Source organism: Sander vitreus, chromosome 6, assembly GCF_031162955.1.
Source record: "Sander vitreus isolate 19-12246 chromosome 6, sanVit1, whole genome shotgun sequence".
In the NCBI taxonomy this organism is placed as follows: domain Eukaryota; kingdom Metazoa; phylum Chordata; class Actinopteri; order Perciformes; family Percidae; genus Sander; species Sander vitreus.
This window is the reverse complement of record NC_135860.1, coordinates 16,428,175-16,447,538: the sequence shown is the minus strand read 5'-3', so window position 1 is coordinate 16,447,538 and position 19,364 is coordinate 16,428,175. Positions and strand designations below refer to the sequence as shown.

Below are 19,364 nucleotides of genomic sequence, written 5' to 3'. Positions count from 1 at the left end.
TTCAGACAGGTTGCTCACGGCACATTTACGTCGTCTCTCTCAGTTGGAGGCTGCGTAGTAACGCTCGGCACTTACCGGAAAAGTGCTTCTAATAGCCTTCACTGGTCTCCGTCCAGAGCAACGGATCTGTTGGTCCATTCTATATACAGTCTATGCTCCCACACCGTACACCTGATATTCAAAAACCATACATCCACGTGGTTCCTGGATCCAACCGAATCACGTGATATAGGCCACGCCCATTTCCGCCTAGACTTTTATGCGTGAAAAATCGTGATTTATCAAAAACCTACTTTTTCGATTGGCACAAAATTTTGCAGGTAGCATTTCCTGATGGGCCTTAATAAATAAAAATAATTTTGATAGGATCAAAATTGTATATATTACACACGAACAAATTTGTGTAGCTAACTATGAAAACACCAACTTTGCCATATCTAATCCAAAATAAATGCTATCAACGCCAAACTTTAGATTCTTGTTTGCCGTGACCCTCTGGAGGTCGCTCATGCGTTTTACGAAAATTGGTCACTAGGAGGCACTACAAGTACAAAAAGTTTATATCTCATGAACCGCTCATCCGATTTTTACAAAATTTATTGGGTACCATCTAGGGCCACTCCCGAGGCCAACCCTAGAGTGGGGTACTGAGGGGTCAAAGTGGGCGTGGCCTATGGGACCCAAGTCTGAATTTACTACTTACACTAATGTGAACAACTTTAAATTTACAGGGTAGACAATGGGTCATGGACCACACCTACCAAAAATTACACATGTGGACCACTAGCTGGCGCTATAATAATACATTTTTTCGCAATATCGCGCAATGCAAAAAAAACAACTTTTTCGAACTCGTCCTAGGCCGTGCGACCGATCTGCACGAAACCTGGTAAATAGCATCTCCAGATGGGCCTGACCAAAAGTTACTCAAAGAATTTTGCTACGTTGAAGTATGCACATTTGACGACCAAACAAATTTTCCTAGCTAGCTACCACACACATATCATATCATATCTCGGCCAAATTAAATGTTATCAGCAAAGAACTTAAGACTCTTGTTCAACATCCCACTATGATGCTCTGTACCAAATTTGGCGCAGATCGGCATTTGGGGGCGCTATAAGCAACGTTTATTTGTTTTGGCCAATAACTCAATGCATTTAAATGGGAAATTTGCAATTGCGATATCTCTGCCACAGTAAATGCAATCAACACGAAACTTGTGATGCCCGTTCGGCATGCCGCTCTAAAGTTCGGTACCAAATTTGGCGAAGATTGGCCATTAGGGGGCGCTATAGTCAACGTAGACAAGTGTTGGCTGAAATGCAAAGAATGTTTGACTACCCTTTTTAAAGGGCGCGTGCCTGTGAGCACCCAGGAAGAAAACATAAATCAGCGCCTATGACGCCATTTGCAACAACTTGACCACCTCCCCTGCTCCTTCAACCACCACACCTGCCTCCCCTCCTTTACCCTCTCGGTCACTCTCTCATTTCTCTCTGCTGTCCCCTGTAGTCAGGGGGGTTAAGAAGTTTGTTTATTGTAGATAATTGTTAAAGGTAGTCTGTATATGCATGGAGATGAACTGTTAACCGCTACGTTTGCAACAGTGACGTACCGCAGACCTCGCGGCTCACACCTCTCGATATTTACTGACGTTTGCCTCCCCGCCGCCAGGTTTCGGGTTCCGCTTTTGTGCGCTCCCCGGGGCATCGGGGGTGACTGGCGTGGGTGGCTTGGGCCCCGTCATAACTGCTTGCAGTTCTATTTGTAATTTGAGATTGTATCAGAATAGGTTTACATGGTTTAATTTTCAAAAAACACCATATTTTTGTTGTACTGCACATTGCTGCACTGCCTCTTTTCACCCTGTGTTCAGGTTTTTGTTTTAGCTACAGAGTGAGACATCTCAACTTCTGTAACGTCTTTGTTGGCAGTCGCACATGCGCAGTAGCTAGCTAATTACATGAGCTAGCTAGCTGTTTCTCCAACTTCAGCCTGTACAATGCAGGATTAGCTGGGAGACTTCTTCTAAATGAGGGTGCACTTCCCAGAAAAAGTGTTTTTTTCATAATATGGGCACTTTAAGATACTAGCCTAACTTTTTTTTTTTTTTTTTTGGATTAAATGATTGCATTAGCCTAAAAACTTACATTTTATAAAAAAGTTACTAATGTAATACCATATGTAGCCCTAATATTGGATACAGTACTTAAGAAAATGGAAAGACAAAGATAATGTTTATAAAAGCTGCTCTCAAGTAGGCCTACGATTTTACCAACCCTGCAGAGCAGCTGGAAGCAGGATTCCTACAATTAAACGGGACAGTGAAGTGTTCTCACGTACAGTATGTGTCTGTGTAGCGATTATAGACTATTAAGAGCACGACGCGATTGAGACGTCAACTCTGTTACCCAGGTTTTTTTTTTGACAACACTTTCCTCAAAATAGCAATGCTATGTGTTATTAACGCACATTTAAAAACGCGGACTGGCCACCAAAAACGGGGACATCTGGTCACCATGGACCTATACGCTGGTCACATTAGTACGGCATGGTCAAAATGCATTCCCGCGCAGCTGACTCCTCATCTCTAAGAAGACGTTGGCCTGGAGGGCGTATTCACACATGATCTTGTGACATAGAGGGCCTGTTCCCATGTGCCAAGACACAAATTCATATAAGGATAAGCATAAGGCATTATTGACACTAAATATACTTACAATACTCACATTTTATGATTGGTAAGCTTTAGGATCCTGTTTGCAGGGGTCTCGGACTGGGGAAGGAAAAGGGGCTGAGTACCCAGGGCCCTCATGTAAGGAGGACCTAAAAAGATGCTAGAATGAATAGCTGTGGATGTGGGAAGGGGCCCATAGAAAATGCCTTTCTACAGGGCCCAGAAGTTTGTGCTACATCCCTGCCTGTTGTGTTAGCATGGGTTAAAGAATTTTTGGGAAAATATACATGCAAAAAAGGTATCTTAACTCAAGGTCATTCCTTCTGTTTGTATGCTCCAATGGAAGCATGTCTGGTATTACACACCATATTATTACAGGAAATTATGAAGCAGTGATCTTAATTTCCCTGTTCCCCCTCAAGCCCATGTGTTCAAGGGAGAGGAGCTTGGTTTCACGCTGATCAGCCCTGATTCCAGGAGACGAAAAGCTGTTGCTCGCCTTGGTACAGTGATCACGCCTGTAATTGCTACATCCGTGCACCAAAAGGCGACAGCATGTGGAGAGGAAATCGCAGGTATAGACCATGCAGAACCTAGGAAAGGTACTGGGGCTGTTGGGTTTGAAGAATGATGGATAGCGCTTAAATCAGCAAATTTCCATCCGTGACATTTGAGTGACAGAGAAAAATGTTTCAGCCTTGAGAAAAAAGTATTTTCCTTCCAAATAGAGGCAGGTGTTAGGATATAGGGTTGTCTTTTGAACACACACACACACACACACACACACACACACACACACACACACACACACACACACACACACACACACAAAAACTACAAGGACAGATGTAATGCCTGAAAATCCGTTTTTGTCCGTCAGGTTGTGGAATTTTTGTGGCCCTCAGTAAATCAGTGCTCAGTATTGGCATGAAATGTTGAAGACCTTGAAAAAGAGTTGAGGCGTATGCTATTAACAATTCAATTAACCCAAGACTTCCAGATAATTTACCTTGCTCCTTAAGAATGTGATTGTCCCGCTGTATAACAACACATCAGTATCTCCAGCCTGTGCTGTTATCATATGATTGTTGTTGGTGTATAACACTGGCATCATTCCTTTAGGTCTCATCCCCTATCTATTTGCAGTGCAGCTGGGCTTCTCTGATATTGACTCATCCTGGTTCTACCGAGTTGCAGGCAAAGAGATTTAATATCTCAAGTGGTGCTGAACTCCTATTGCTACTAATGGATTCTGTATAATGTGGCACTTAAAATGCATGAGCAGCCTCTGATTTATCTGTAATTTGCCTCCACTGGAGCATATCTCCCTTAATACTTCCATTTGTTTTTGGCTCTGTGCAGTCTTCTCAGTAAACAAACCCTGATTGGGATTTCATATTGTTGCATTTCAGTTTGACAATTTGGTTCTTTCCAAAACATAAAATGGATTTTTTTTGCTTTTTGTGATTCTGTTTTAATTACACAACAGAGGGAATAATAAGTCAAGCATGAGATCACAGACATGAGGTGGGGTTTATTTGAGCTGTCGCTGCAGAAAGACATGCTGACTTGGTCAGAGGCAGATGGGCACCTCCCAGAAGGGCCATTTTCGTTTCTTTTATCTTCTACTGTTTTATGTGTCAAACAGTAAGCATACTAATTTGATTAAACTGAGCTGAAGCATTTGTGGAAATAATTAAAACCTGATTTTGGTCTTGTACTTTTCTGAATAATTGTGGTAATGTCAAGCTAAAAGCCCACCCTGAAAACAGAGTGATTTTACTCGCTCTCTATGTTTTCACTCCATTTGATTTCGAGGTCACGCAACATGGAGCAGGGAGCTGTTAGCCAATCGATCTGTTGGGTTTAAATGTGTCAGTGTTGTCATGGCAGCAGAGCTGCACTGACAGGCGAGGCTCAAGGTTAACAGCCAGTAGACCAGAGTCACAGACCATTATGAGGAGTCAATACTCCTGGACAGGTCAGACTAAAACCAGCAATGTAAACGTTTCAATCCACAGGACTATAAGCAACAAACAAAGGTTTACTGTTACAGAGACCTGCTAGCATGTGCTAAGCCATGTGGGGAAACTCACTGACACATGCATGTGTGATTTATGTAAAACAGGGACAACAGACAGGCAATATCTTTAAAGTACTCAAAACCCAACATCTTTTCCTGAAAGTAATGTGACATACCGTACATTTTTAGCATGTTTAAAGGTACTGTAGGTAGGATTGGGAAGATCCAGGACTTTGCCAAAAAAATTGAACATCAACAACTTCTCAGTCCCTCCCCACTTTCTGCAGAAGCCCAAAATGGTCTCCTAAGCTCCTCCTCCCATAAGGGAGAATGAATGTGTGTGCATGAGCAGTGATTGAAATGCAGTTAGACACCCCCCCCTCCCTGCTGTATGTGCAGAAGAAATGTATGTATGTATGTATGTGCTGGTGAAGAAATGCTGAAGCCTATATTTATTACCAGCAGCGACAGCAACACTGGTATCGCTTTCATCTTGTGATTGTTTGTGTGTGTGTGCTACCACACAAAAGGATTTGAGTACTTTGCCAGGTTAAATATGTCTGTCACACACACTTTATGTCCTTGACCCGATTTGGCGTTGCGGCTGGTGTGATCTCTAGTTTATTTATGCATTCATTTGGTCGCCTAAAAATAGTAAAATATAAAATAAAAAATATTTATTCTATGGACTACATCTATCTGGAATTGGCTCCTAAAGTACCCATGATGTGTAGGTTTTTAATTGTAGAATTTAACTCTTTAACTTCCAAAATTGCCATGTAAAACATTTAAGTTGCTTCTTTGATGACACGCCAACAAAGCCTAAAAATGAATTCATAAAAAATACATCAGTGGTAGAATTGTTTTTGTTAGACTGAGTGGTAAGACAGGTATGGCTTTCCATGTGTGTAAAAATAACCTACTGTACTTCAACACTTAAAGTGTGCATAAACCTCTTTTGAATACCCCCCTCCCCTCTCCAATTTGAGTTAGTGGGCTTTCCTACTGTCCAAACTCAGAGCAGTTCTGAGATGCTGTCACCTCTCTGTTCTCTGCAACACAAGCCTTTTGTCTGCTCACCCGCTGCAGAGAGACAAAGCTAATTTAATTGGCTGTGCAGATATGTCAGCTTGCCGTCACTCTGTTTAGTGGTCATTACCTCTGCATAAGCATAGTGCTGCTCACTGTGGGAGCACATGTATTTATGTACATGTATTCAGCACACACACACACACACACACACACACACACACACACACACACACACACACACACACACACGGATATGTGACTGTAATGAACAGGCTCATATAAGTACGAAGGGAGAGAGAGAGACAGATATAAAAGGTGGCTTGTCAGTGCAGCTGGCATTTTGTTCAGCAGAGAGCAATGTAGCCTGTCTACCTGGTGGCCCCGTCAGACAGGGGCGAGTCCATTGGGATCCCACAGGACCTCCTACCAGCCACACACCTGACAGGGGGGCTGTCAGAAAACTCTGCAGAGACCCTATTATACGTCATACTGCTAAGCACTGCAGTGGCCACCAGATGACAAGCTTCCACCTTACACTTTATTAGGAGGGGGAGTTCAACCACAGTGAGAGACATCAGGCTGTCACTGCTTAAAGTATTGCATTGTTATCTGCACATATCTGGCAAAAATACACCTTGTGAATGACCATAACCAGTGATGAATGTTAGGCGTGTTTATGAAGTGACTATGGACAGTTACAGCATATGTTCATGGGATAAATTAATATACAAACAGATTGATGTAACAATACTGCCATCTTCAGGAAACTTGTTGCTACAACTTTATAGCCGTGCAGACAGAACATACTGGTAAACAACACTTTATGGATATACATTAGTTACATTTTTATTACTATTTACTGTACATGTTACAAACTGAAATGCTCCAATGATAAGCTATAACTTTTTTACAAGTGAAATAATTAGAAGCAACCACGTAGCCAAAGGTGCAGTATGATGGGGTAAGAGGCACATTTCTTCTTCACAGATCCAAACATTTGTGCCGATGATATGATGATGATGTTTTCATGTAGAACCACATAAGCAGCTAAGGGTTTCCTCCTGGCTGGTTCCCATGAGATCAAGTGAAGCTGTACTCTCTGCTTTGTTTATTGCCAAATCTTTAATCCGAAGCGTTGGATCTCTACACTCTGAGCTGGAATGACATACACAAGAACAGGGGATGGAAAGTGAATAACATTTTATAATGAGGAAGAAGGAGTTCTCATATTATCTGTCCTGGAAAATGCATTAGTGAGTGTATACTTAAAAGCATATTTTGTCTTACTGCTGACAAAGCAAATACAACGAACTCTATCATTAGAGGTAAAAGGCTTTCTAGTGATTTTTTGGAGTGGAGAAAAACTCCAAAGTGTAACATTACCATACCCGTCTGAGTCAGAGTCACAGGACATGCTGAGGTCCTTCTGCAGATCCTCTTCAGAGTGGAATCGCCTCAGGCCACAGTGCTGGACCGCCTGGGCCACAGAGTAGTGGGTCCTTCCAGCAGCACAGGCCTCCATCTTAGACGGGCTTAGCTGTGACTGCAGGAAAAGATGCAGGCAACTGTCGGACAACAGCTGAGGACTCTGGAGGATCCTGGAGAATAAGGACAATAAATAAATCAGACTGTTGTGAACAGTACATCGTATTGCTTGTGAGAACAGCAGTCATGTGTCGCGGTGTTTCTGGAAACTGGGATGTATGTCAAAGTTCATATGTTTATTGATCTGTGAGATCATTCTTACTGTTCCAAAAACGTCTGGAGCCCTTTCATCCGTTCAGTGATCTGCTGGGCGCTGTTCAGGCTGAAGAAAGGGTTCTTTGGGGGCAGCTCTGGCAGCTGTAACCTGCAAAAGACACAAATACATCCTAATGATGACAGGAACCACAGTGCAGATTACTTTTAACATGAAAACTGAAATGTGTGTTCCGTTTTCGCTAAAAATCTCAGTTCAAAATGCAGTAAATTAACTTACATTAGCTGTGAATTTGCTTGTAGCTTCTGCCTGAGCCATACAAACTCACTGTACCTCCTTCTCACACTTGATATCTTCTTGGTGAAGCACAAGCTGTTTGTCTAAAACAGGACACAAGTGTGACGCACATGTTACAGTAAGCTCCACTATTTGACTGTAAAGGTTAAAAGAACTTCCTTTTATCGTTGTACTTACATGTAAACAAATTTCGTAGTCTATGTAGGCATGCCAAAAGTCGTTCTTTCGTAGTCGTGGGTCCCGCACCCAGACACTGATAACTTGCTGCATTGAGAAGGCAAGAGACGCTGAAACACTGAACTGAATGCGTTATGAAAAAGGGGAAGTGTTTTATTGGCAGATTTAGAGGAAGTGCAATGACCAACACGACAGGAATCAGCATAGGAAAATCCCACCAAATATCCTTTTTTAACTTAGGACAAAACAATTTTTTTTAAAGCTGTACAAGAATTTAAAGGTTCAGAACTCAACTTGTGACATTTTAAAGGTGTTTTAACTATGAAACTTCTTAAAATCACAATTACTGGATAACTTCAGACCTACCCGATTAACAGTGGTGTCAGTTTGTTCTCTCATAATCCAAATATTCTTGTTTGAATCTCAGTAACGTAAAGTCAGCCAGATAATTTTTTCTTTTACCCAACTTATATTGTCCAGGGGCAAAGGTTTCAAAATAAAGTCACGACTGAGATAGGCTTATCCTCATAATAAGTTAAAACACATCCTTTGCTACTGATCATTTGTTGGATTGATGTTCCTGCCACATGATTTAGCATGTGACAAATGTGACCGTAAAACACTTCAAGATAAAAGCTTCACAAAAAGACTTCCTTTATTCACAGAGACTTCACAGATCCATGGTCAACAGTTACAGTAATTTAGTAGCAGGTGCGTTTTAGGAGGTTTAAGGTTCAGCTGAGTGTCCCATAACAGTCATGGGAGATATGTAGAGTCAGGATAGTGCCATCAGGATACAAATATCATGTACACAGACCTGTATAAATGCTGGAAGACAATGCCCCGCGTAATTGGACAGTCTTGTATCTAAAGTGCTACATTTTTAACAATCATATTAGCTATCACAGGTGCACAAAAGTTATTGTGTTAATCACAATAGATTTACTTAAGAAATGTTATGATCTTTTGATTCATTCTGCCAGGACTTCACTTTGTGTAATCGCCAAATAATATATATTTTTTAAACTCAGTAATAATCTGGTTATAATTCAATACAGAGGAGAAGAGAATATTTGGTACTTAGCAGCTGATATGAAATATGGGGAGATTTCTGGTGGGCAACATTTATAAATATTTGACATCAAACACAAGGAGACACAGTAAGACACAGTACAAGCAGTGGCTGGCTATAAACGCCTCACACAATACAAGTTCAAACAAATGTTCGAACAACAGGTCTACAATCTTCAGCTCTAACTAAAAGCTACATGGACTGGAGGTTCGGGGTGGATAGCAGGTAGTTCACTCTGCCTACACAGTGTTGCTATAAAAGATATAAAGCATACACTAAACAACCAAGATGGAAAACAGGACTATAAATACTAAAATTACTCTACAACAATAAAAACAAAACATGTCCACAGTGATTGTGTCTGCTTACGCGAGACCTAAGCTGCTACAAGTTAGTCTGACCTCAAATCAGCTGCTCTACACAGAGGTTAGTTTTAGTCTCCATCGCAGTCTCCACAAAGGCACAAAGACCTCGTTGAGCACCACGGGACAGAGCACTTAAAATCCTTCCCCGCAGAGGATCTCGCACCTGCCAGAATCTGAAACCCCTTCCTGCGACGTAATTTCACACAGTGTGCCTCTAATGTCAGCTGAAGGAGGGACACTCGATGGAGGTTAAACTAAGCTTCAGGTGAGAGCACAGCTGTTTATCAGTTTGCCTCTGTACACAACCCACGCACACACTTCACTGCTCCTCGTCTCCGCAGTGCCAGGTCAGCTTCTGCTCATAGAAGTCGATGACCACCTGGGGACACCTGACGCTGGCTTCGCGCGCCGGCAGCAGGGCCACATCGTCAGAGTTCTTCCTGTGGGGAAAGAAACACGTAGGAGAAGGAGACCATTAAGATGGCGGTCTCCAACTTTTATCGTTTCAGCAGCACACACTCCTGCCAATTTGGAAACAGTTATTGTGATGAGGAAAGGCTAAGGGGACTGAATCACATCAGTCACTCTATGGTTTTGAAATATCCAATGACACTTAAAAGGGGTAGTACATATATTAGTACTGCATTTCAGTAAAGTTAAGGGACTCAGCAGATATTTAAATATTTACTTGTTTCTGGTCGATTATTTTGTGTCCATTTGTATTTCCTTTTACTCTATTTTAATATATGTTTTCATTATTGTATTGTGTTTTAAATGTTGTTCTAAAGCATCTCTTTGCCTTGTGTAAAGCATTTTGAATTACCTCTGTGTGCGAAAGGTGCCAATAAATAAATGAACAAGTAAAACTGCCTTGCCTTACAGTATATGGATGAAGCTCCAAAACTCTAGATCCTCCACTTCCCATAATGCAACCAAAAGCATGATTTCATTAGCTGGAATTCAGACCAAAAAGAAAGACACTGCGTTTCTGGGGTGTGCCGTTTCTTTATCATGGCAGCATGCACTTCATAATCACTTAATCTGAGGAGTGTTTTGTCAAGTGGTCACGATGTTGTCTAACTTTGTCTCCTAATGATATGTTCACACAACATGATGACATTATTAATTGCATACCTACAAAACGACGAAACACCCTCATACACCTGACACCAGATGCTATCATCCTTTCTGTAGTTTGAACATATAGATTGCAGCTTTACACGTGAACAACTGACTTTTACCATCACACAAACATTTACCCAACCCCTGGCGTTTATGCAAGGGCAGAGAAAAGAGGAAGCAGTGGAGTTACCATTTGACGAGGAACATGAGCTCTCCCTGTCTGTCTGTGGAGCCGATGATGCATTCAGGCTCGAGGTAAGTGCTGAGGTTAGTGGGGGAGTCTGACTGCTTGTCATTTGGCTCGCTGTTGCGTTGCTGCTGAGACTGCATGAAGGACTGCGAAGAGAATTACAAGGATAAAGGTGCAGCAGTTAGAAGAAACCACAAAGACAACATCCGCATTCAAAGACCGCCCGCTTCTTCTTTTTCTTTACTGTAAATGCCTATTGCGAAAAAAAGGAAATTGTATTGCTTACACTGCACAGGGAACTAGCCACCTTCACACAACATTCAGTTTCATATTCAGCCTTAAAACAACAAAATGTGCTAACATGGTCAGATGTTTTTACTCAACTTCAGAGCAGCTTCTTTTTACTTTAAGAGAAACAACTTCCCTGAATGTTTTGAGTGTAACACCCCACATAAAAAGCATTCTAATAATATGTTGTTGTTTTTTCCTTTTTACGGATTTAGGTGCGGAAGTTCTGTGAATAACATGGAAACAACATCAAATTTAAGACACTCCGGCACTGCATTTCTCAAATACTCACAATTTCCGTCTCCTGCTCTGTCATTTCTTCTTTTGGAATGAACTCTTGTTCGCTGTGCTCTTCCTCATTCACCTCTGAGAAATGTGTGTTTCTTAGGAACTCTTCAATGAGTTCAGGACAGTCTAGATTGTCCTCAGGTTCCCATGTGTTTTCTGCACTGTAAATACATCAGAGGGAGGAATACATTTAAATATGATGCATAAACAAACAAAAAAAAATAAATCACACAATATTAGCAAGGACATCTCACTCACTCAGTGAAACCTTTCCACTTCAGGAAGTACTCCACTCTTCCATTAAAGATTCTGCGGAGAATTATTTTTTCTACCACAAACTCCTGGACAACTGTAGGAGTCTCCTCGGTCTTCCGCTGTTTGGCAGTCTGCTTCTTTCTCATCCTGCCATGAATGAGAAACACATGATGACAGCCAGCCTGTATTAATGCCAAACCATAATAAAGTTTCGAATTTTTTTGTTAAAACTCCACAGTGATGTCAGCTGGGATATTTGCAGAACTTGGCAGTGGTGAGTACTCGGCTGTGCCCTTCAGACAATGATCCATACATTTATTCTAGCGCTCCACCTGCTGTTTCTTTCGGGAGCACGTCATAAATAGGTCCCTTAACGCAACACGTTAGTATCTACAAGCACACGTGTATTAGCGCATTCAAACTGTTTAGTTTTGATTATATTGTGCAAACAGCAGCCTGAAAATACATTTGTGGAAACGTGCTATCAGACGCTCCACTGAACAATATGCACCTACGCTTTCGGTGTTTACTTAATCTCTGCGGACAGCCTTCTGCGGTGCTGCTCGGCTCTGTGTGGAGCACGTCGCTGGAAACTACATGCACACAGCGCCGTCGATGTCGCTTTGTGCGCTAATGTGTCGTTCGGCGTGTTTACATGAGCGAAACAACTTTTCATGAATGACTTAAAATTAAAGATGGCCGTGGATGCTCGGAGGAAGTGGTTGCCAAGGGAAAAGGTCATGCCAGGAAAACCGGGAGGAGACGACGGGGACGCGCACACCGCCGACCAATCAGAGAGAAGTCCGTTCCCCGTCCAGTGGGCCGGAACAGTCCTGCCACCCATGGGCGTCAGCTGGGTATGGCAAAGGCTCGGTGCACTTGACATGTCACGCTGGGATTATAGACTGGTTCCAGGTTTTTGGTTCTTTGATCTTTTTGATCATTGTCAGTAGAAGCCGATCATGAATTTGAATTTATTTGGAGGCTATATGCAAGGAAACAAAATCTCATCAGAGTGTTAGCAGATTCATTTACTCCCAAAAATTAAAGAAAAAGCTAAACCTTACTGGAAATCTGCATTTAGAAATATAATCGATATGAGTGCCTGCTATTAGATGCATGGGCGTCACCATTTATATTATATTTATAATAGGCTATATTAACATTTAACATTTAAAGTACAATTAGTTATTAGTTAGTTACTTTGCAGCCAATGATTTTACAGGAACACATATTAAGCAAAATAAAGTATGATAGATTGTTATAGATTCAATTATCCATATAAGTAGTTACAATCAGTACCATCTTTAACAACATGAAAATGTGGCTTTAATGCATCAATTATATTATTCCAAAAGTTTAAGTGATGGAAATAATGTTATGCAGAATGGTGCAACTTTGCCTAATATTGTTGAGAACCTTTCCTTTTAATACTTTAATAATTTACTGTAGGTACATTTTGTTACTAGCACTTAAAGTTAAGTAAACTTCTGGATGCAGGACCTTTACATGTAATGTAGTAATTTATACTGTGGTATTGCTACTTTACTTCAGAAAATCTCAATGTAAGCACATTGGTTTTTACAGAGGGGATCTTTCCTCCACAAGCTCCTAAACTGCACTGAGAAGACCACAGAAAAACACCCTCTGGAGGATTTGATTGACAGCTCCCTTTTAGCCAATGGGAAACCCCAAAGCTGCTGATTCGCCAAGTAAGCACCACTAACAGGCCTTTTTTCCCACCAGTTATTCTACACAGTTTTGTAGCACACCACTGGGGGACGCTGCCTGCTTGTATTAGGCTGCCAGGTTTAGCTCCTGCACCCCAGTCAACTAATGAGAATGGATTTATGCTGGAAAGCTCACAGCAAAAGGCAGCAGAACAAAAGGTTTTACTAGGAGATTGACTCACATTGGAGCTGCCTCTGATGCACATTTCTGATACCATTTCATCCACAAGGCAGGATTATGTAACATTGGGCGCATTTGTTCATGAAATGTACTTGTGAATTCACTGCAACAGCACTATAGGAATGTAAAACAGAACCAGGGATGCCTATAGTAAAAGCAGCACATGGTGATGTGTAACAGTCCTGAGAATTAAAACCTCATTTTCATTTTCAATGAGAAAACAGTGAGGAGGCCCTGGGGATGTGGTTAAAAGTGTTTTCAGAAAAAAGGCGGACAGACGCCTGCATGGATGATGAATTTGGTGTTAATCGTATCCAGAAAAGGAGATTTTTGATCATAGTCTCAGAGAGGACAGTCAAAGGACACAGGTCTTATGCAGGTTATAAATCAATGTTTGGTCATTTGGACCTGCCACATACACCCCATTCAGCTCCCAGTGCAGTGGATTCTCAACATAGGCGGTATTACAGTCTTTCAAGTCTGCAGTTGTAAGTGTTAATACATTGTTAATATATGGATTGTGGTCTAGATGTTTTGCAGGGAAGTTGTTGAGTGTCTCTGCCAAATTAAGTTAAAAAGATCATCTGACATCTGTCATGCTGGAGGAGGATAAACACTTTTATCCTCCTCCTTATCCGTTTTTCTTATAAAGAACCAGGTTATTTTCAGAACCAGGTCAACCATACATTACATCTTTATGTATGTTAGGCGACAGCATGCTTTCCCAGAGTAGACCCAGAATCCAAGGCAAGACATGTGTTGGTTATCTGCCGTATGACCTGCTGTTGCCCTATGACCCCTTCCTGTCGGCTCTTTTGGGGTTTTAGTATTAGTTGCCATAGTAACCGAACAGCTAATAGGGTTGAGCTGTCGCTGCAGGCGCAGGAATGGCAGTAATGCATGCAGTGAGGTCCTGTCTGGATTTACTGCTCTGCTACAGTATGTATCCCTTTGGGTTATCTTAACCAAACTCTGGAAAGTCAGTAGGTTATTTCAGTTGGGTAACACAACTTGGCTATGTTCAGAAACACAGGACAATAATTTCTACATTCATAACTTTTTAAAGAGGATTTCTTATAGTGCATTTTCACCTTTATGGTATAAACTGACAGGAAATATGGGGAAAGGGGTATAAGATGCAACAAACGTCTGGAAGTGAACCAGTGACTCAATTTACAAATAACTCTACAAGACAAAATCTGTATCATCTGTTTTCAACTATTACAGAACCATGAAAACATTTAAATGACAACCTAGGACTTGGAAATTAGGAGAATGAGAGAAATATTTGAGAACATCATGTCTTGCATGTGTTTGTAGCCTAAATGACTCAACAACAAGCGATACCGAAGTGATTTGAGTCCTATTTTTTTGCCTAAAACCAAACAGACTGAACCTGAGATTGACCAGGGTACTAAAAATGAAATGCAGATGTTGATGAAATGACATGCTCAAGTGTAGCGTACAGGGTGAAAAGATATATCGCTTTGCGCTGTCATCCCTTAAATCTGCTCAGTTCTCTCCCAGACAACCACATTCCTGGGGCCCACTGTGAATGCAGCCCTCATACAGATGGGCCTTAAGAGCCACCCTGTCAAAGCAGAAATGAGTCCAGATGGTTGGATCCTGCTGTGAGGGGCTGTGGATGGAGTGAGTAGTAGTCTGTGTGGCTCAGGCCAAGCTTGACTGGACGCTTTTCACACTGAGGGCCCCTGGCGTTCCCTCAGTACCACCTCCAGGCTCTCGGGTTACAGCCAGGGCGAGGACATTCACATCGTCCCTGTTATTCTTCAAGAGCGTTAATCTGGTTGTATAAAGAGCAATGAAACAGTTATATTGATGGCTGGTCTGGGGGGAAAGTGATTTACATGAGCTCACGACTGGCCGATTGATTGATTGTTTGGCCGCATATTCAGTAGTGTTTTCTTGGAGGTCATTCCCACATGTAATGCAGACACATATATATATATATACACACACACACACACACACACACACACACACACGACACATTTGCAGTAAAGGCAGCAGTGCGAGAGCTGAGATGCTTTATTGTCACCAACTCTGCCGCCGCTGCAGGAGCCCTCAGCACCTTCATCAGCTTCACACGCTGTCTTCAGATCATGTTCAGAGTCGCACACTGAATCAATCTGGGTCTGGTGCGACGGGCTCCAGTGCAGTTTATGTCCTCCGTATGAATGCAGCAGCAGCAGAGAGAAAAGTCACTTTTCATGAGTAACAGAGGACGTGGGACGGCAGACCACCTGGGTTTGCTTGCGGAAATCTGTCTCCTGTTTCAGAACACTTATACTGCCCCAAGATACTTTCCTGTGTGTTATTCTATACCTTGTTCTGAGAGCATGGAGGGCTTGAGGGGGGTAGTTATTGCTATGCTTTGTGTCCATAGAGTTACTGGTGATAAATACAGTAGGAATATATCTCCAGAGTATTTGTTTCACTACAGATTTCAATTTGCAGTAGCTAGATGCTCAAGGATATATTACAGTAATCTTTTTATCAACAACAAAAAAAGAATTGTATCATTTCTATCCATCATACATTATCTAAACACCCTAATTTCCAAGAACCAGAGTCCATCCATACCAGAGTATCTTTATGTATCCTTGTGGAGAAAATTCCTCATTATACTTTGTGTAATATGGATGTAGTGCTATACATTTGACTTTATAGTGCTGTCAGTCTTAACTGCATCAGAACTGAACAAATTCATTTTTTTTCATGTAATGTGAATACGAAATAGTATAGTTCCCCCAGTCTCAGAAAGTAAAATGTCATTGTTAGCTGAGCCGAAGAAGAAGTTTCAGACAGTGGAGGTGGTTTTGTTGCTAGAGTAAACAGGTGGTGACTTCATCCCATGTGCCTCTTGGCTGGGGGTTTCCGCTCCATATCATGGAGCCCATCAGATCCTGTAACACTCTGATTGACAGGTGAATGGCACCAATGACAAGCAGCCCCCATCCCCCCCAGGGGCCAATGTGGCACAAAGTGAATGGATAAGAGTGGGAGGGAGAAAGATCGCCTTTGAACGTAAAAAGACTATTTTCCCCTTCTTCTACTTCTCCTTTTCTCCCAGTCTCTCTGTGTGCCATTCTCCTCACCTTTCTTTCTTTTCTCAGTGTGGGTGTTTTGTTCTTGTGAGTTTTGTGGCTGGTGGAGCTCGTTGACTCGGGGCAAAATAAAACGCAAGGAAAATTAAATTAAGTCTTTTCAGAGGAACATGGAGGAATGTGTCAGTCAGCTCACAGGCCCGAATTTGTTAGGGTGGTTTTAGAGAGAAAATGTAAGTATATACCCCTTTGATTGTCATGAAATTAATATTGCGTTGCATAACTACAATTTCAATGACTTTCAAATTTAAACTTAAGCTGAATGTTAGCTGTTTCCCTGTAAAGGGATTAATGAACATAAGCCCTACATTTCTTGTCATTTGATCACTTTTAAGAAAATGTATTTTAAAATAATGCTGCTTTTCACAACAACTGTGAAATGTAATCTGGTACTGATGAGCAGGATTATAATCATTGATTTGTTTTATGTTACCTGAGACAAATACTCACAATAACTGACTTTTTGATGGATTGCTTTCCACTGGTTATTCACAAATCAATGACTGCTTCTGTCTACACAGAGATTGTTTGCTATCTTGTGCCCGGCCTTTGTAACACATCCTCTTCCATCTCAGTTTCTACCGATAAGTGAAACTTATCGTTAAGTGTTTCCTTTCACAGCTGCCCATCACCATCCAGTGAACCCAAACAAGGATTGCTCTCTTGACTTGGTTTTTCCTCTAATAGGCAAAGGGAGATAAAGAAGAAATGAGAATAGATTGGAAGTCAACGCTTCATTTGAATCCTCACAGTTACTATAATTAGTCATCACTGGAGCTGCCTTCAAGAAAAAGTTTGACATTTTTAAAAACAATTTCTGTTTTTACACTTTTGTAGGGATAAAACAAATGAGATATATGTTAATATGTGAGCTTTAGAGGGGCTGGTAGGTGGATTTTGTTACCTTTGGATAGAGCCCGGCTAGCTGTTTCTCCTTGTTTCCAAGTAATATCACTTCTATGTATGTATCACATGAATTTGAAAGCTATAAACAATGGCCAGACTCTTGGCCAGTGCACATTTTAGCAAGTAGACAGCTGAATAGGATCTTATCCTTGAGTGGTGAGAAGACCTTTGCCTTGGTAAATCTCCTTGTCACTGTGCAGCTGCTGGTTGTCTACACTTATCGAATGCAGCTCCACAAACCACCGAATCCAGTCTGTTGACCTTTCACTCTTTCTCTCTCTCGCAGCTGTAGGCTTTGAACTTTACAACTGCTCCACATCCAATCAAGATTCTACCCCTTTAAACCCCACATTTCCTCCCACTGGCTGCAAGAAACCGGCCCACCTGCAATCAAACTCCCTAAAATATGAAATGCTTTCTGGGTCCTGGGGATCCGAAGCTTTTCTTCCTCAGCCAAAAGTACTTTGACCATGACCCATTTCAGCTCAGCCAGGCCTATAGCAGCTCCATGCCATCTGAAGGATAAGTGCTTGCTGTATAGGCTCCAGTGTGAGCACATGGTACTAACCAGCTCTTGAGTCTTGCCTGCCTGCCATCTGGAAAATAACAGCTTTAAGCAGGTCCTGCCAGTAATTACCCTGCAAACTCTGCACAAAGGCACAAAATACACTGTGGTGAAATCTGGATAATTGATGGAGACAGGCAACAACACTTGATAGTCTATTCCAAGAGTGAATAGTCTAGTTTTGGCTCAAAACACTGAGGTTTGAGAATTTGTATTTTGTTTAAGTTGATGTACGGTAAAAAATAAAATGAACAGAAGGTCCATAGCTGGGACAGTGCAACATTTAATATATAAAATGTGTTTGTTGTTGTATCCTTACAAAAACGATACCTGGCAACATGGCTGCTCCTAAAATCTGACACTTCTGATGACGTGTTTTATTATTTATAGTAAGAGATGTACAGTATGTTTGGGTTTCAGGTTTATAGGCCTATGACAACAAACACATTCACGATGACATGGAAAGTACCAGAAATTAAAGAAATAGCTTAAAAATGAAAGGGAATTATTTTCTTTGTAGAGAGCTGGATACAAGGATTGATTTGATACCACTGTCATATCTGTACAGTTAATATGACGCTACTGCCAGCAGCCGGTTCAGTTAGCTAAGCTTAGAGTAAAGACTGGAAACAGGTAGCCGGCTCTGTCTAAAAGAAACAAAATCCACCTACCAGCACCTCTAAAGCTCACTTATTAACATGTTAAACATTGTTATATCTCAGTAATAAATGTAACTTATTATCTGTATAAAAACCAAGGTATAAAAATGGGGTTATGTGCAGGATTAATTCTTGGGCGGGCGCAGTGACTTCCTGGAGTCTCTGCTGGTTGCCTGGTAACCTCACAGTGACAACAATTAACATGTTAATTAATTAGCTTTAAATGTACCGATAGGCTGGTTTACTTACCTTTGGACAAAGCCAGGCTATCTTTTTTCCATTAAGCTAAAGGCGCCAGTACGCTCTAACAGAACAGTCATTTTGGGGGCTGTGTCCAACCAGTTTTGTAACTTTCCCAAAACGTACAAGCCAAACATCATGCCATTTTGTCCAGGTTTGCAGAGGTGAGAAAGTTGGCGGGGGCACATACTTTTCCCTGAAGCTCTCTCATTCTTTAAATGCACATTCTTCACAACTATTTATGTCACTTTTCGCTTGTACAACACTATGAATGTTTTCGAGGAAATTTGTTGAAAGTGTTATCCCCATTATTAACAATGATCACGTCTCCTTCCTCTTCATGTCGGCAGGATTTCCACTCTGCCTTTGAGTGTGGCCATTTGGAACAGCTGTAAACCCTTTTGCTCTCCAATGTGGTCAGAGGACACGTCGTATGAACTAGTTATTTTCGAGCATACCCCAACCTT

At 41.5% G+C, this 19,364-nt stretch overlaps 2 protein-coding genes and 1 long non-coding RNA gene across 6 annotated transcripts; 1 reads left to right on the top strand and 2 right to left on the bottom strand.

Annotated features, from left to right (window-relative positions):
- Positions 1 to 6,393: 6,393 nt before the first annotated feature.
- snx10b (sorting nexin 10b) lies at positions 6,394 to 8,448 on the bottom strand. 2 transcript variants are annotated; one of them, XM_078253128.1, is made up of 6 exons: positions 8,275 to 8,448; positions 7,909 to 8,031; positions 7,714 to 7,814; positions 7,483 to 7,584; positions 7,124 to 7,333; positions 6,394 to 6,890 (listed from the first exon to the last, which is right to left on the bottom strand). In XM_078253128.1, the coding sequence occupies exons 1-6, from the start codon at positions 8,305 to 8,307 to the stop codon at positions 6,761 to 6,763; spliced, it is 699 nt and encodes a 232-aa protein (XP_078109254.1). In that variant the 5' UTR covers positions 8,308 to 8,448; the 3' UTR covers positions 6,394 to 6,760. The 2 variants fall into 2 exon arrangements, with proteins under 2 accessions (XP_078109254.1, XP_078109255.1); XM_078253129.1 differs by having other exon boundaries at positions 7,909 to 7,995.
- Positions 8,449 to 8,545: 97 nt separating this feature from the next.
- Positions 8,546 to 12,245, bottom strand: cbx3b (chromobox homolog 3b). 3 transcript variants are annotated; one of them, XM_078253125.1, is made up of 5 exons: positions 12,019 to 12,245; positions 11,492 to 11,635; positions 11,238 to 11,394; positions 10,658 to 10,803; positions 8,546 to 9,785 (listed from the first exon to the last, which is right to left on the bottom strand). In XM_078253125.1, the coding sequence occupies exons 1-5, from the start codon at positions 12,228 to 12,230 to the stop codon at positions 9,665 to 9,667; spliced, it is 780 nt and encodes a 259-aa protein (XP_078109251.1). In that variant the 5' UTR covers positions 12,231 to 12,245; the 3' UTR covers positions 8,546 to 9,664. The 3 variants fall into 3 exon arrangements, with proteins under 3 accessions (XP_078109251.1, XP_078109252.1, XP_078109253.1); XM_078253126.1 differs by having other exon boundaries at positions 12,004 to 12,093; XM_078253127.1 differs by having other exon boundaries at positions 12,000 to 12,081.
- On the top strand, positions 11,631 to 18,261 carry LOC144519743 (uncharacterized). Its single transcript, XR_013502132.1, has 4 exons — positions 11,631 to 11,762; positions 12,184 to 12,345; positions 13,076 to 13,200; positions 17,720 to 18,261. It is a non-coding gene; the product is annotated as an uncharacterized LOC144519743 (long non-coding RNA).
- Positions 18,262 to 19,364: the final 1,103 nt, after the last annotated feature.